The sequence below is a fragment of the Dreissena polymorpha genome, chromosome 1 (genome assembly GCF_020536995.1).
Source record: "Dreissena polymorpha isolate Duluth1 chromosome 1, UMN_Dpol_1.0, whole genome shotgun sequence".
Classification (NCBI taxonomy): Eukaryota; Metazoa; Mollusca; class Bivalvia; order Myida; family Dreissenidae; genus Dreissena; species Dreissena polymorpha.
Window position 1 is genome coordinate 80,456,475 of NC_068355.1, and position 19,222 is coordinate 80,475,696.

At 42.1% G+C, this 19,222-nt stretch overlaps 1 protein-coding gene across 2 annotated transcripts in view; it reads left to right on the forward strand.

Moving 5' to 3' along the window:
* Positions 1 to 8,336, forward strand: part of LOC127837399 (sodium-dependent serotonin transporter-like) — a 71,499-nt gene extending 63,163 nt beyond the window's left edge. The window contains exons 13-15 of one of the 2 annotated variants that reach the window (XR_008029264.1): positions 147 to 314; positions 1,059 to 1,165; positions 4,809 to 4,937. Coding sequence is in view for 1 of the 2 variants with exons in the window: in XM_052364410.1 (XP_052220370.1) it covers positions 147 to 314; positions 4,809 to 5,198 (558 nt within the window). In the remaining variant the exon portion in view is untranslated. Of the gene's footprint in view, positions 1 to 146; positions 315 to 1,058; positions 1,166 to 4,808 lie in introns of both variants that reach the window. The other variant, XM_052364410.1, reaches the window with a different exon arrangement.
* Positions 8,337 to 19,222: the final 10,886 nt, after the last annotated feature.

Below are 19,222 nucleotides of genomic sequence, written 5' to 3' on the forward strand. Positions count from 1 at the left end.
ACCTTAATTTGTAAGCACAGCTGCCCACCCTGTAATCTTTACAGGATCCCCGTGTTGTTAACATAGATAAAATTCCCTTATTATAAAATGAGTTCGTTGCATTCATTGACACCATGGTGTTACCACGTCAACGCTGTGTCTTCCAGATACTGTTTGTTCTTTCCATCGTGGCCTACTCGGGTCTGCAAATCGAACACTATCGGTTCCCGGCCTGGTCTGAGACCGTTGGCTGGCTGGTCACCTCCAGCTCCCTCGTCTGTATCCCGGCTTTTATAATTATCAAGTTCGTCATTACGCCTGGCACCATTACAGAGGTATGAACATGGACATGATTCTTAGTACGCGTGCATGTATTTTAACTTGTACATCATTTGTGTTTTGAATCAATGACATACATGTACCTGTTATACATCTGAAAAGCACGCCGGGTATGCGTATATACTTTGATAATGGATTTCACTTCGATAACAGAGACCAACAAAAGCCACGCGCGAGAGAAGTGTTCGTCAGCTTTTTTGCATTTATGTTCTGTTCATTTGATTCACTTAACATTGTTTGGTCGAATAATGGTATAGCACTTCGTATTGCGTAGAACGATATTCGCGGGAAAACGGTTGATTGTGTAAAACAAACGATCAAATTCCATCGATAATTAGCATGAATTTGATGATCAGTATACATTTCAACAAAATAAAAATACTTTGAAATAAATCAATAACGTGCTTTTTATTCGAAATAAAGATCAATATATTCATAAACGTTACAACATGTTATATTTTAGTTTACTAACGTATTTGAGAAAATTCCAATGTTTAAAGAGTCGAATGCCAAATGTTCGTGGACACTTCTTTAACCGATCATCTCAATGACAATGGCAGTTCTAATCCCGATTACTCGACCCTTTTTACCAGATATAAAACACTCTTTTTAGTGAATAAGATATGCAGAATTCGCTGTGGAAAACTGTTATACTAAGCAAGCAATACATACACATTTATGCTTTAACGTAAATTTAAAATGACTGATGAGTACAGTCTACATGACCATATATTTTCCAGTTTTCGAGTCACCCAACCGCCGGATCTTCGCATGGTACACGAGCTGAAACGTAAACAATTTTGACTGACATTCTTTGTAGAGGACGGTTGATCTTCAGCATGTATAAGTATGGCCTAATGACGGAACTAAGCCGATTTACTTATATATTCGATAGCATGTCATGAAACACCACACTGCTAAAACTCCTACTTAGAAATTAACCCATTTATTCCTAGTGGACTTTCCCATCGTTCAAAATTGGATCAATTTATTTCCAAAATTAGGGATGTCTAGTATATTCATTTTTATATTTAGAATATTTCTTACAGAAATTCATTTAAGCAAACAGCGCAGACATGCGGCGTCTCATCTGGGTCTACGCTGTTTGTCAATGCCTTTTTCTAGATGCTAGGCATAAATGGGTTAATAGCGGCAGCGATGCAGGTCCGAAGTTCTTTTAACTCAACCAAACAAAGTGATTTAGAGTCAGGTCAACTGCACTTCGAGCTAACGTTGTCAATGCATAAAAGTAAGTGCTCCCTATAAGTAGAGCTCAATAAAAAGGTTTTTTTCCATTATCTTATTAATTGTGTGGCTATGCATTAATATCGTGTTCATGATGCGCTTCTAATGAGAACCAACGACATAAGATTTTATGAAGAACAAAGGTGTATTTTCCCCTTGAAGAACCCTTACCTGCCGTTATTTAGAGCTCTGCTCTGCTATACGATCGTTTTGATCCACATGGTCCGTGGTATTTCCATCTCTCTGAGTCTCAAGTTACCACTGAAAAAAACAAGTTCATTATAAAAACAAATTCTTTTCGATCGTCACTTGAAATATGTTTTTAAGAAATAAGCATTTTAATATTTAAAAAAAAACTTCAATTATAATATTAATTGTATTTTAATAGTAATGTAATTTTTGAAAACGAACAATGCCATTGGTAATAGTTCAAGTGTGTTTGTAATTAAGTTATGCAAAGATTCCCTATTTGTAACGCTTGACTATGCACATTGATTCGTACTTCAAAATGTTTGGTAAGAATAGCAATATTATACATAAATGCATTTAAGGTAGAAGATAAAAGTCGGTTATCAGAGTGCCCAATTTGTTGAAAGTCTCTGTTATCCGAAATATCTTTTATCAGGAATTAAAGTGTCTGTAATTTCACGAATACCACCTATTAAAATATGCTGTATCTTCGTTTATATTTCATTGAATACTGGCAAAATTTCAGTATTTGAAGCACAATGATTACTCTACATGCTGGAATATGAAACAATTTCTTGCAATATTTCTACGTAGTTTTATTTTGTTAAAATGTTTACTGTTCATCAAGTTCACGCTGTCTTCCGACCGAATTTTCTATTTTTGGGAGAAAAAATCTACCATTCTTCAGTGAATTGTTATCTTCCTAAGAAAAATATACACCATTTATCAACTCGACCATGTGTTTTGCCTAAAAGGATATAACTAAAAAAACTTAGGAACTTACCTCTCGCGCGTGCGTTTCGTTTTTCTCTGTTATGGAAGTGCCATCGGTTATCGAAGTATCCGCATTACCAGCGTGAACAGGGAAGCAGCACTTTCATGAGCGAAAACGAACAACCGCTCTTATATTTTTGGTTTGGCTTATTTGATACATTGGTAAAACCAATCGCAAATAGTGAGTATTTTTTTAACATGTGTATGCACATTTACAATTTACTTCCATCATAATAGCAGTTTTGTTATGCGATATTTTCCCGTTATTGCCCGACTGTCATATCTTACATTTTATATATTTTCACGACGTTAACAGAGGGGGCAATCATGTTATGTTATGATCTAAAGTAATTCCATGCCGAGACAGGTATTATTCGCCGATTTAAACCCTTCATTTTTTTTAATGCCGCTCACTTTCCAGCCATATCAGCAAAAAGTGATTAGCTTTTATTTGTGTATTATTATTTGCTCTGTATCTCAAATTTACTCGCTACGAAATTCCCAAGCGGAATCACAAAATTACAGATCCCGATAAGAACATTCGTAGCCAGTAAAGTCGAGATATAAAGTGAATATCAATACGAAATATACGCTTATCAATATCTTACTGATATGCCTGGAAAATGAGCGACATTCAAAAATCAAGAAATCGAGAGTATTAAACGGTGTCAAATACCTGTTTTGGCAAGGATGTCGCCATCTTGATCGTCACGTGATAACCCCCTCTGGTTAAGAATTCTTTTAAATATGAATTTGTATTTGCTTGGTTGTCACATGTCTCAAATGACATTTTTGCATATCGTTTATTCTGTACTGTTATTGTCTATTGTTAATCGTCCTTTCCGAATAACAGATTGCTGAGAGATGTGAATTCACACAGTTTTCTTTCAATTGAAAGAAATTAATTCACATATAAAATCAATGTTTTTTTTGTGTTTAAGTTCGTCTAATCAAAGTCAAAATCACACTTTTATCAATACAAAACGCATTAATTAACAAATCTCGTTCATGTTACATCACTCACCATTGATATGATTGTTTGCATTAAATGGAATTTATGTATTCGTTATTTATGACTTATGTATTCGTTGAAAATTATGCAAACATAAGCTCGGTCGGAATGACTTAAGTTTCTATAAGCAATGTATACAAGTAGAATTGTCTCGTCGTATTTCCGGTTTTCAAGAAGCCACATGTAAATTGGTTTCAATAAAACAAAGCCATGAGGTTTCTTATACGATTTCCATGAATTAATGTATTGATATACTTGTTCGCACAAATGTATGAGCGAATTAAGTTGATTTTAATGGTCTTACTACTTACGTCTGACTTCCATCCTAAATCAGTTAAACGGAATCACTTGTTTATTTTATGCTTTCCGGTGGTTTATTATGAAATATCAGTGAATTAAAACTAATAATTTCACTGTTTCAAACAGTGAAAATTATAAGTGAAAATTATCGATAACAATGTTTATTTTATGTTTTCCGAAGGTTTATAGAGAAATATCAGTGAATTAAAACTGATAATTTCACTGTTTCAAACAATGAAAATTATCAGTGAAAATTATCGATAATTTTCACTGTTTATGTTAAATGACGTCATTTTTTTTGACGAAATGACGTCATTTTCCCAACGGTATTCTTTAGTTAAACTCTTTAACAATGTATAGAAACTGTGAAATAAAGCATAAAATAAAAAGAAAATTTGTTTGGTTCGGTGGATTATCGATTTTAATTCACTCGTAATCATATAAAATATATATTTTCACTCGTGGCTGCGACACTCGTGAAAATAGTATTTTCTATGATCACTCGTGAATTAAAATCGATAATCCACCGAATCCAACAAATATCCTCTATATATAAACGGTGAAAAGCATTTAATAAAAAGAAAATTTGTTGGATTCGGTGGGATATCATTTTAATTCACTCGTGATCATAGAAAATATATATTTTCTATGATCACTCGTGAATTAAAATCAATAATCCACCGAATCCAACAAATATCCTCTATTTTATCGTAACAATATGAAGCGGAACACAAACAAAGTCTTTTATAAAAAATATTTTTAATTTCCTCATTTTCAGGGGGAAAAAATCATAACTTATTTCAGTTACCTGTGCGTGATACTACTTCCACGATGATCATATGATTAAATTAGAATAACAATGTTCATGTAATAAAAACCTTAAACATTATATGTATTATCCCTATCTTAAAATACCACATAGGCTTTATACAACCACCATAGCCAAACACGAATCTCTGGTTCGTTTCAGAGACTCAAGCTCATGATCCAGAGTTCCTCCACGGACTACCCGGACAATGAAGCCGGCTTCACTCTGCGCAACGCGCAACGTCACATTCATAGGGGATCAAGATACGTCTACACGAATATTATCACGAAAGTGTTCCGCAAACACATCGACAAGCATGAACATGCAAACGATGGGCAAACTTCGAACGGAGTGGTAGGTTACCAAATGACTGAGATCCCGGCCAATGGAAATGGTCATCATTTTTATGGGTATCAAATTGTCTCGCATTATCCCCCAGAGGAGAACGTGAAGCACACAACACCTACCTCAGCGGTCGCAAACGTTCATTCAGTGGACGTGAACAATTGTATCGACCATGAAAGTGACACAGACGAACCACAGACCGTGTAATGTGGCAGCCTAGAAGGAAAACATTATCATCATACATTTCCACATTTTATAAACGGGTGTTTACAAATACTATGTATTAAAACAAAAGTGCTTGCTGGGATACTCGTGGAACCAAGTTGAAACGGGACCCAGTCAGTTGACATTTCATCTTCAAAGCACGCGTTGCCATACCTTTCTGCGTCGGAAAAAAGCTTTATATGAGCCGCGTTCTGATAAAACTGCGCAAAATGCATGTGCGCAAAGTGTCGTCCCAGATTAACCTGTGCAGTTTGCACAGACTAATCAGGGACGACACTTTCCGCCCTTACTAGATTTTCGGTAAAAAGAGACTTCCTTTAAACGAAAAATACCATTAAAGCGGAAAGCGTCGTGCCTGATTAGCCTGTGCGCACTGCACAGGCTAATCTGGGACAACACTTTACGCACATGCATTTGCCAAATTTTCACAGAACAAGACACATATATTTACATACACATGTTTATGTTTAGACTTGAACTACGATTATTTTTGTGTTCATTTTGTTTAAAAAAAGACAAAATACATTTTTGTTCATGTACATGTGTACTTACCGAATTTATTATATTGTGCGAGGTTCACAACAGAAAGTAAATATTTTCCGGTTTGATACGATTTTAATAATGCTGTGCGTACACTTTATTTATTTCTTGAAGATTTTGTTATTGAAGTTTTTAACTTTCTTAATAAGTGATGTTCAATACTTGATGTACTTGTTATTTGTTGTTCATATTGCCGTGTACAATACGACCCTTAATGATCATTTTGAAAACAAAGACGAAATGAAAAGAATTATAAATGAAATGAAATTGTATTTGTGATATTTGTTTTATAACGATTATATTCCAGGTGGCGCGTGCGAAGATGAAGTCAGAGACTCACAGTGTTCATGCTTTTTTTAAACCCATTTATGCTAGTGGACTCCCCCATCCTTCTAAATTGGATCAATTTATTTCCAACATTAGGGATGTCTAGTATATTTATTTCTATATTTAGAATATTTCTTACAGGAATTCCTTTAAGCAAACAGCGCAGACCCAGATGAGATGCCGCATCATGCGGCGTCTCATCTGGGTCTACGCTGTTTGCCAATGCCTTTATTCTAGACGCTAGGCATAAATAGGTTAATTTTTGCAGCCCTATTTTAACGGTAATGTGGTTGGTAGTAATGTCTTTGACCGGAACGGCTATTAAGGACAAAGCGTAAATATGATGTTTATGATTCTTTTATTGTTTCATTGTTTGCTTTAATTTGTATGTGTTTAAATGTTCGGCCGGTATCTAAAAGACACAGATATGACCAATACACGGGATTATATCATATGATTTTCATATATTCGCCATATGTATTTCTATTCCATTGTTACGTAATGTACACGAACACATGTATTAATTTATGTACAAATCATTATACCACCTCATGATCAATGGTTATGAAACTTAAAAGGTTGCATCGTATTTTCTCGTTTGCTAAAAGTCAACAACATGCTTTTGGTCTAAATATAAATATAAATATTTAAATTATATTTATACAATACGTATTGCTATTGTGTATAACTGTATTGCAAACACAGCTTGTTAATTCGTGCATGAAAGTATTGTTATTATAACAAAACATTTCAAACAACCTTATCAAGCATAATTTTGTAATCTTTCACAAAGTACAATTTATGCCAAGCATGTTCTTTATCATTATGTCACTGTCCAATGACGGTGTGAAATGAGCCGACTCGTGCGAGAATAAGTTCTATATAATATGCGGACAGCGAAGCTCAAGACCAGAGTCCGCATTCGCGCAGTCTAGTCAGGATTTATCCTGTCCGCTACAAAGTCTTGCGAGATTTTCGGTCTCATTAGCTGACACGTATGGAGCCCGTTGACATATGTCATAAGGCACATTTTCGCATGAAGCAAAAGCATCTACCACTTGTGTTCATACTGTAACCAAAAAATCAGCATTCTAACGACGCTGGAACACTCAGTTCCTGCCAAGTAGATAGAATACAGCTATATTGACATGTATTCAAGTATTCGACAATAGTTCGTAGCTGTTTTAACTGTTTGAATGAGGTATACCAGATTCATAAATATGACGAAACTTTTGCATAGTTTGAGGAAGGTACAAACAAACATTTAATAAAGCATAGGCCAGTGTATATATGTTATCAATACTACAAGTTAATATAATGATTCATTTGTTCCTAATTAATTGTATACAATCAACAGCCAGTTCTTATTTACAGGATTGCAAGTATGAGGTATTACTCTTTACAATATGAAATTCAATTATGTCAATCTCTTAGATATGAACACTGTTTAGACCAATTTGTTTGAATGAACGGATTAAATACTTTTAAAGAGGCCTTTGAACGTTTTGGTACATTGAAAAAAAATGTTTTCGATTCTCAAATTTTCGGTGTAGTTGTGATATTTGTGAGGAAACAGTTATACTGAACATTTACCATGCTCTAAAATATCCATTATATGCATCTTTCGACGATTTACAAACCTGAAAATTATAAAGAGTTGAAACGCGAAACGATTTAATAAATTGGAGAGTTCTTTTGTTGTCGTTTTATTTTGCGATTTAGGATTGATAACATAAAGAATATAATACATCGCTCATTGAATGAGCACGGATGGCCAAGTGGCCTAAGTGATAAACTTTTACTGAAGGGTCAGTGGTTCGAACCCAGTTGAGGGTTACTTGTTTTCTTTCTTTAATTTCATTTTTGTTTTCTTTTAATGAAGCTTTTAAGATCCAATTTTAACATTTATCAATATAAAGCATTTAATTACAAATTTCAATACATGCCAAAATCTGCGAAAAGGTCCCTTTAATTATAACATTTTTGTAATTGCGTTTTAAAGTGAAAATTAATTGACATAGCATCAATAGATACGCTTAATTTTAAAGTTGGTGTTCCTATAAGTGGTTATACGGGTAGTACTTAATGAACGCGTGTTGATAATGTACTTTCTTAATTTTTAAGTTGAGATAACTACACAATACATGTGTTATTATATAAATATATTTGTATTAAATGTTTCATAGTTGAATGCCAAACTTGTTGTACTTGCATTTGTAATAATTCTAATGAAAATACATTATTTTCATTAAATGCGTTGTGCTATTTTTATCTTCTGTTCATATTAAAACATTTACAAATCAATTTTTGCTAAGGGGGTAGATTTTATTAGCCTAACGGTTGAAATGTGAAGCCCAAATCTCAATATTGCCGGTAGAGCCCCGGTCCATCCCGGTTTGCTTACGCCGGTCGACCGGCGAGAACCGGGATGATTCGTAGAATTGTTTTATCTTGGTCACACTATTTCCCGGTGCCACCCCGGTTGAAGCCGGTCAACAACCCGGCAGAGTCCCGGTAAACACCGGACTAGCTACGGTTTATCCCGTTGAAGCCCCGGCAGAGCCCCGGTTGTCGCTGGTAATGCCCCGATGGAGCCCCGGTGAAAGCCGGCAAAGCCCAGGTATACCGTAACTCCACCGGCACGCACCGGGGTTATACCGGCATCAGACGCATGCAGAGCTACGGCAACGCCCCAGGTTTAACCCCGGTTGCCGCCGGTAATGCCCCGGCGGAGCCCCGGTGATTGCCGGTGGCGTTCCGGCAGAGCGCCGATTTACCGATGTACCGTAGCTATACCGGGACTTTGCCGGAATTCAACGGGGTTCCACCTGGGCACCACCAGCGACAGCCGGGGTGTTGCCGTAGTTCTGCCGAGGTCTGTATAGGCCCCGGTGGAGCTACGGTGAAGTCCCGGTTGTTCCTGGTGCCGTCCCTATTTTTCCCGGCGCCGCGCCGGTCGTTGTCGGTCCTTCCCGGTAACTCCTGGTTCATTCCGGAGGTATTAAACATGTTAATACTTTCCCAGTGGAGCCCCGGCTGTCCCCGGTTCATCCCGGTCGTCCCCGGTGGAGCCCCGGTTCATCCCGGTAGAGCCCCGGTTCATCCCGGTAGATCCCGATTCCAGAGCTCCAGATAAGCATCGTTATATCGTTATTACGATTTGTTTTTAAAGAAAAATCATGCGGCGTCTCATCAGGGTCTACGCTGTTTGCCAAGGCATTTTCGCTAGACGCTAGGCATAAATGGGTTGTGTTCATAGACAACTGAAATAACAAAACAAGAGCACTGTAGAATATATCAACAAATTAGATGTGGCACATACAGTTTTACCACCACATATCACAATAACTGTTATTTTGAATAGTTTGCTTCCATGCTAAGAATTGATTGTCATAATCTTAATTTGTAAGCGTCATAAAGATGTGATATTTATTTATGTTTCTTCATTTTGGCAGATCTATAACCTTAAATGAATAATTTGAAGTGTGCTTTTTTGCACCACAATTCTTACTTGCGTGGGACGCATATACATGAGTAGAATTGGCATGTGACATATACCACCTAAAATTGACATGTTTTCGTTTAAATCTTTTTAAAATTATTTTCTTCAAAACAAGGCTACCAGAGTCAGCTGATCCAATATCGCCTCGATTGTTATTTTGAATTATTTAACAAAATATTTTCTAATTATGCAAAATGAACATGTCACGCTTTGTCTGTATGTTATATATTAAATTAGGAAATATTAACATTATTTTAGGATCTACCGCAGATTTTTGGTCCCTCGATTCTTTTTTGTAAAAGATTCGTGAATATTTTGTTCATGGATCGGTTACAATCTTTATAGTTTTAATGTGAAAATTGTCAAGCAATTGTAAGATGTCTATATATGCAAACAATTCATTCAAAAGAAACGCAATACTTATAAACAGAGTATTTGATTAAATGTTTTGAAATTGGTTATTTTAATTCTAATTCTGGATGATTAAACAACAAATTGTAATACACGAAACTGATTTTCCCAGTAACTACACCAAAGACGGTCCTAATCCCGCGCTGAAAAAGGAGGTGGGTTGGGCGACTGGCTAACTACCTTACCCTGTTGAATCCTTATTGATACAGAAACGCCAAAACGAATAACAATAGACATCACGGACCAGGGAGAAGTTGGACCTCCAGCTGGAGGACGTATGACGCTGGACGATGAAAGCCAGTGTCAACTGGAAGCCGAACGGCCGAAGAGCATCATCTACCTACACCAGGACGATAACCACCATCGGTACATGGAATGGCTGAACCATGTACGAGACCGGGAAAACTGCACACGTGGCCGCAGAGATGAGGAAGTTGAACCCCACCATCCTAGGAATCAGCGAATAAACACGGACTGGCTTCCGGTGAGTTACTGTTGTTTTCAGGGCATGAGCAGGAGGATTCAGCACTCACACATGGAATAGCCCTGATCGGCACAGAGAGCGCTCATCGAGTGGGAGGCGCACGGGCGCGAATCATCACAGCCTCTTTCCTTACAAAGATGAAGAGTATCAACGTGGAAACATTCCAGTGATACGCCCCGACGAACGAAAGTGAAGAGGACGAGAGGGAAACTTTTGCCACAGACTGTCAACCATTATACAAGACAGACCTAAGAAAAACATTATCATTCTGAAGGGTGACTTCAACGCCAAGATCGTCAGTGACAACCGAGGATATGAGGAGATCATGTGGAAGCAAAGGTTAGGTGACATGAATGACAACGGGGAGAGTTTCGCCGACCTATGCGCCACAAATAACCTTGTCATCGATGGAAGTGTTTTCAATCACATAAGGATATACAAGGATACAAAAGGCAACTTGAGTGTCACCAGACCTGTCAACGGAGAACCAGATCGACCACCTGTGCATCACATGGAATTTTCGTCGCTCTCTTCAGGATGAACGTGTCAAGCGAGGAGCAGACGTTGCTTCGGACCATCAAACCCTTGTCGCCCCATTGGAACTGAAGCTGGACAGAAGGCCCAGCCAACGCCAACTTTACAACACTGCTACGCTGAAAGACACCTGGGAGCAAGAAGAGTTCAAGGTCACTCTCTCAAACACGTTCCAGGTCCTAAAGAAGCTGCTTGAAGAAGAGATAATAGAGCAGAAGTGGAAGAAAGTAAAGATAGCAGTGACCTCAACATGCCAAGTAGTACTTGGCGCCAGGTCGTGCACACACAAGGAGTGAAGATCAGTAGAGACCCTTCAGAAAGTGGCAGAACGAAGAGAAAAGAAGTCAGTGTCAACAACAGCAAAACACGAGCCGCAAAAGTTAAAGCACAAGAAGAGTACACCAAAGCAAATAGAAGCGAAGTATTAGAGCAGACAAGCGGAACTTCCTAGAGACAATTACAGGCAGCCTATTAGAACATTGACTAAGGTTCTGTACTACGTCACCAAGAGATTAGCATGGAGGTCTGCCAAGCCAGAGAGGTCAGTTAGGACACAATTCCGGAGTAATAACTGATGACGATAGGCAGAGGAAGAGGTAAATCGAGCAATTTCAGGAGCTCCCCCAACATGCCAGCTCCTGCAAACCCACCGGAGATTCCACCAGCTACTAGCGGTTTCAAATCAAGTGCTGCGCTTCCACGAAGGAAGATATCAGAATCGCTATCAATCAATTGAATAATGGCTTATCTACAGGACCTGACATCATACCCGCAGAAGCTCTTAAGACCGACGCTGCGACCAGTTTGGAGCTACTACACCCGCTTTTCAGCAAGATATGGAAGGGGAAAAACAATTCCAACAGAGTGGAAAGAGGGACACCTCATTAAGCTCCCCAGGAAAGGCGACCTCAGTACCTACTTTAATTACAGATCAATCAAGCTGAAAAAATTGAATCGCATCCTGCTGAACCAAATGAAAGACGCAGTACACCCGCATCTCCGTGCCAAACAAGCCGGTTTTTTAAAGGAGAGATCGTGCACGGATCAGTTCACAACCCTTCGCATCATCCAGAAACAATCCCTGTAGTGCAATTTGACCATGTAGTTCAACTTCATCGACCACGAAAAGGTGTTCGTCAGGATTGACCGGCAGTCCATCTAGAAACTACTGAGACACTACGGAGTGCCAGGAAAATCACCAGCATCATTAGGAAGTCGTATGAAGGGATGACCTGCAGAATCGATTATGGCAGACAGCGCACTGATGCCTTTGAAGTGAGAACTGGAGTGATGTTTCTTACTCTCGCCTTTCCTGTGCCTGCTGGCCATAGAATGGGTCATGAAGACCTCGACGGATCAGAAGCGGAAATGAATCAAGTGCACACGCTGGAAACAGTTGGAAGACCTTGACGGATGATCAGGCTCTTTTCTCCCACTCCCAACATCAGATGCATTAAAGACAAACGTGGTAGCGGACAAGTCAGCTAGACTGGACTCACCATCAACAGAGGGAAGAGCAAAGTGTTTAAGATCAATGAATCCAATGACAAACCCATAGCAGTCCAATGCGAGGCGCTGGAAGAGGTGGACAGCTTCACCCATTTCGGTAGCATATATAATTTGTATGTTTGGTTCATTTAAATAAGTTTTCAACTTTCGACTTCAGCCAATATTATCGAATGTTGTTATAAAATCATTGTGAAGTCAGCAAAATTGATCCATGCATAATCAACCCGCTTTCATGCCAACATGTCATCGCGAGAAGCACAAACCTTTCAGACTTCGTTTGTAAGCACCACATTGAATAAATTTATCAATTGAAATAAACATAATATAACTTAAAGGGGCCCATTCAGGTTTTGGTAAATTGACAAAAATTATAAGACAAATGTTCATATTTGCAAATTTCCGTTTCAGTTCTGATATTTGTAAGGAAACAGTAATACTGAATATGCTCTAAAATATCCATTACATGCATCTTTTGACGATTTAAGAACCTTAAAATTATAAAGCGTTGCGACGCGAAACGATTGCATAATTTGGAGAGTTCTGTTTTTGTCGTTATATTTTGTGATACTACGAGGATTGCTTATATGAAGTATAAAATACCTCAGACATCGAATGAGAACGGATGGCCGAATGGTCTAAGCGATAGACTTTTACTTCAGGGGTCAGTGGTTCGAGCCCAGTTGAGGTTTACTTGTTTTCTTTCTTGAATTGTATTCTTGTTTTTACATTTATCAATATAAAGCATTTAATGACAAACTACAATATATGCCAAAATAAATAAATAAATATATATACATAGTTATATATAGCTCTAGTTAAATAGTTATATACGTAAATTGTAATCATATAATATATATATATATATATATATATATATATATATATATATATATATATATATATATATATATATATATATATATATATATATATATATTGACCCGTGTCATTCGAAAATGGGTCTTTTGATATGCGGCGAGTGTGGTCAAGAGCTTCGCTGTCCGCTTACTAGTCACGCCAATTTTCTTGGTCTCATAAGCAGACAGTGTAGCTCTTGACCTGACTAGGCGGATACACATCCTGCTTGACCTGACTGCGCGGATACACATCCTGGTCTGTAGCTCTTGACTTGACTACAAGGATACACATCCTGGTCTGTAGCTCTTGACCTGACTGCGCGGATATACATCCTGGTCTGTAGCTCTTGACCTGACTGCGCGGATACACATCCTGGTATGGAGCTCTGCTTGACCTGACTGCGCGGATACACATCCTGGTCTGTAGCTCTGCTTGACCTGACTGCGCGGATACACATCCTGGTCTGTAGCTCTTGGCCTGACTGCGCGGATACACATCATGGTCTGGAGCTCTTGACCTTACTGCGCGGATACACATCCTGGTCTGGAGCTCTTGACCTGACTGCGCGGATACACATCCTAGTCTGGAGCTCTGCTTGACCTGACTGCGCGGATACACATCCTGGTCTGGAGCTCTGCTGTCTTGATCTGACTGCGTGGATACACATCCTGGTCTGGAGCTCTGCTGTCTTGACCTGACTGCGCGGATGTACATCCTGGTCTGGAGCTTTTGACCTGACTGCGCGGATACACATCCTGGTCTGGAGCTCTTTCCCTGAATGCGCGGATACACATCCTGGTCTTGAGCTAATTACCTGACTGCGCGGATACACATCCTGGTCTGGAGCTCTTGGCCTGACTGCAAGGATACACATCCTGATCTGGAGCTCTTGACCTGACTGCGCAGATACACATCCTGGTCTGGAACTCTGCTGCCTTGACCTGACTGCGCGGATACACATCCTGGTCTATAGCACTTGACCTGACTGCGCGGATACACATCCTGGTCTGGAGCGCTGCTTGACCTGATTGCGCGGATACACATCCTGGTCTGTAGCTCTTGACCTTACTGCGCGGATACACATCCTGGTCTGGAGCTGTTGACCTGACTGCGTCGATTACACATCCTAGTCTGGAGCTCTTGACCTGACTGCGCGGATACACATCCTGGTCTGGAGCTTTTGACCTGACTGCGCGGATACACATCCTGGTCTGGAGCTCTTTCCCTAAATGCGCGGATACCCATCCTGGTCTTGAGCTAATTACCTGACTGCGCGGATACACATCCTGGTCTTGAGCTAATTACCTGACTGCGCGGATACACATCCTGGTCTGGAGCTCCTTGCATGACTGCGAGGATACACATCCTGATCTGGAGCTCTTGACCTGACTGCGCGGATACACATCCTGGTCTGGAGCTCTGCTTGACCTGATTGCGCGGATACACATCCTGGTCTGTAGCTCTTGACCTTACTGCGCGGATACACATCCTGGTCTGGAGCTGTTGACCTGACTGCGCGGATACACATCCTAGTCTGGAGCTCTTGACCTGACTGCGCGGATACACATCCTGGTCTGGAGTTCTGCTGTCTTGACCTGACTGCGCGGATACACATCCTGGTCTGGAGTTCTGCTAGACCTGACTGAGCAGATACACATCCTGGTCTGTAGCTCTTGACCTGACTGATCGGATACACATCCTGATCTGGAGCTGTTGACCCGAGTGCGCGGATACACATCCTGGTCTAGAGCTCTGCTTGACCTGACTGCGCGGATACACATCCTGGTCTGTAGCTTTTGACCTAACTGCGCGGATACACATCCTGGTCTGTAGCTCTTGACCTGACCGCAGGGACACACATCCTGGTCTGGAGCTCTGCTTGACCTGACTGCGCGGATACACATCCTAGTCTGTAGCTCTTGACCTGACTGCGCGGATAAACATCCTGGCCTGGAGCTCTTGACCTGACTGCGCGGATACACATCCTGGTCTGGATCTCTTGACCTGACTGCACGGATACACGTCCTGGTCTGGAGCTCTTGACCTCACTGCGCGGATACACATCCTGGTCTGTAGCTCTCTTGACCTGACTGCGCGGATACTCATCCTGGTCTGGAGCTCTTGACCTGACTGCGCAGATACACATCCTGGTCTGGAGCTCTAATGACCTGACTGCGCGGATACACATCCTGGTCTGGAGTTCTTGACCTGACTGCGCGGATACACATCCTGGTCTGTAGCTCTTGGCCTGACTGAGCGGATACACATCATGGTCTGGAGCTCTTGACCTTACTGCGCGGATACACATCCTGGTCTGGAGCTCTTGACCTGACTGCGCGGATACACATCCTAGTCTGGAGCTCTGCTTGACCTGACTGCGCGGATACACATCCTGGTCTGGAGCTCTGCTGTCTTGACCTGACTGTGTGGATACACATCCTGGTCTGGAGCTCTGCTGTCTTGACCTGACTGCGCGGATGTACATCCTGGTCTGGAGCTCTTGACCTGACTGCGCGGATACACATCCTGATCTGGAGTTCTGCTGTCTTGACCTGACTGCGCGGATACACATCCTGGTCTGGAGCTGTTGACCTGACTGCGCGGATACACATCCTGGTCTGGAGCTCTGCTGTCTTGACCTGACTGCGCGGATACACATCCTGGTCTGGAGCTCTGCTGTCTTGACCTGACTGCGCGGATACACATCCTGGTCTGGAGCTCTGCTGTCTTGACCTGACTGCGCGGATACACATCCTGGTCTGGAGCCCATGACCTTACTGCGCCGATACACATCCTGGTCTGGAGCTCTGCTTGACCTGACTGCGCGGATACACATCCTGGTCTGTTGCTCTGCTTGACCTGACTGCTCGGATACACATCCTGGTCTGGAACTCTGCTGCCTTGACCTGACTAAGTGGATACACATCCTGGTCTGTAGCACTTGACCTGACTGCGCAGATACACATCCTGGTCTGGAGCTCTGCTTGACCTGACTGCGCGGATACACATCCTGGTCTGTAGCTCTTGACCTGACTGCGCGGATACACATCCTGGTCTGGAGCTGTTGATCTGACTGCGCGGATACACATCCTGGTCTGGAAGTCTTGACCTGACTGCGCGGATACACATCCAGGTCTGGAGTTCTGCTGTCTTGACCTGACTGCTCGGATACACATCCTGGTCTGGAGCTGTTGACCTGACTGCGCGTATACACATCCTGGTCTGGAGCTCTGCTGTCTTGACCTGACTGCGTGGATACACATCCTGGTCTGGAGCTCTGCTGTCTTGACCTGACTGCGCGGATACACATCCTGGTCTGGAGCTCTGCTGTCTTGACCTGACTGCGCGGATACACATCCTGGTCTGGAGCTCTGCTGTCTTGACCTGACTGCGCGGATACACATCCTGGTCTGTAGCTCTGCTTGACCTGACTGCTCGGATACACATCCTGGTCTGTAGCTCTTGACCTGACTGCGCGGATACACATCCAGGTCTGTAGCTCTTGACCTGACTGCGCGGATACACATTCTGGTCTGGAACGCTTGACCTGACTGCGCGGATACACATCCTGGTCTGTAGCTCTTGACCTGACTGTGCGGATACACATCCTGGTCTGGAGCTCTTGACCTGACTTCGCGGATACTCATCCTGGTCTGGAGATCGTCTGTCTTGACCTGACTGCACGGATACATATTCTGGTCTGTAGCTCTTGACCTGACTGTGCGGATACACATCCTGGTCTGGAGCTCTGCTTGACGTGACTGCGCGGATACACATCCTGGTCTGTAGATATTAAACTGACTGCGCGGATACACATCCTGATCTGTAGCTCTTGACCTGACTGCGCGGATACACATCCTGGTCTGTAGCTCTTGACCTGACTGCGCGGATACACATCCTGGTCTGTAGCTCTTGACCTGACTGCGCGGATACCCATCCTGGTCATGAGCTGTTTACCTGATTGCGCTGAAACGCATCCTGGTCTGGAGCTCTGCATGGCCTGACTGCGCGGATACACATCCTGGTCTGTAGCTCTTGACCTGACTGCACGGATACACATCCTGACATCCTGATCCGGAGCTCTTGACCTGACTGCGTGGATACACATCCTGGTCTGGAGATGTTGACCTGACTGAGTGGATACACATCCTGGTCTGGAGATGTTGACCTGACTGTGCGGAAACACATCCTGGTCTAGAGCTCTGCTTGACCTGACTGCGCATATACACATCCTGGTCTGGAGCTGTTGACCTGACTGCGCGGATACACATCCTGGTCTGGACCTGACTTCGCGGATACACTTCCTGGTCTGGAGCTCTTGACCAGACTGCGCAGATACACATCCTGGTCTGGACCTGTCTGCGCGGATACACATCCTGGTCTGGAGCTTTTGACCTGACTGCGCGGATACACACCCTGGTCTGGACCTGACTGCGCGGATACACATCCTGGTCTGGAGCTCTGCTGACTGCGCGGATACGCATCCTGGTCTGGAGCTCTCTTGACCATAACTGCGCGGATACACATCCTGGTCTGGAGCTCTGCTTGACCTGACTGCGCGGATGCGCATCCTGGTCTGGAGCTCTGCTTGACCTGACTGCGCGTATACACATCCTGGTCTGTAGCTCTTGACTTGACTGCGCGGACACACATCCTGGTCTGGAGCTCTTAGCTTTACTGCGCGGATACACATCCTGGTCTGGAGCTGTGCTTGACCTGACTGCGCGGATACACATCCTGGCCTGAAGCTCTTGACCTGACTGTGCGGACACATCCTGGTCTGGAGCTCTGCTTGACCTGACCGCGCGGACACACATCCTGGTCTGGAGCTCTTAGCATGACTGCGCGGATACACATCCTGGTCTAGAGCTCTGCTTGACCTGACTGCGCGGACACACATCCTGGTCTGGAACTCTTAGCCTGACTGCGCGGATACACATCCTGGTCTGGAGCTCTGCTTGACCTGACTGCGCGGATACACATCCTGGTCTGTAGCTCTTGACCTGACTGCGCGGACACACATCCTGGTCTGGAGCTCTTAGCCTGACTGCGCGGATACACATGCTGGTCTGGAGCTCTGCTTGACCTGACTGCGCGGATACACATCCATGTCTGTAGCTCTTGACCTGACTGCGCGGGTACATATCCTGGTCTGGAGCTCTTGACCTGACTGCGCGGATACACATTCTGGTCTGGAGCTCTGCTTGACCTGACTGCGCGGATACACATCCTGGTCTGGAGCTCTGCTGGCCGAATATTACTTTGGAACATTTTCGCATGACTTGGCTCACATAAGTAAGAATGCATATTCCAATTACAACTGATGTTCCCAGATATTTGGGACAAGAATTGTTTTGTTTTTTTAATAAATGGAAACAATATGCTCATGTTTTATCATAGCACCTTTATGCGTATGGGCAATAGCAGCTGTAAGTTCATCTGGTCATCATATACTTCATACAGATGCCATACTGATGTCGACCTTGCAATCAACAACATTACAAATCTTTAATGCGGGCGCCTAAAACGTTTCTGGTAATTGAAAGGCGATTGCTATACATTTTTGCCTGCATTGCCTTTTATTTTACAAGTGTGTTAAATATTATCAATAAAATCGCCATATTCAGACATGAAATCTGTATCTATTATTTTATATTTGAATGATGAATAAATATAGCATTGTTTGTATTTATTGCCCAAACTGAAATCAAATGATGTTATTGGTGATGACGCGACTGGCGGCTGTATAACATCTTGGAACAAAATCTTTCAATTAGAAAGGATATGTTTGAATTGATGACATTGGAAACAGAGATTTATTCATATCGTTTGATGCCATTT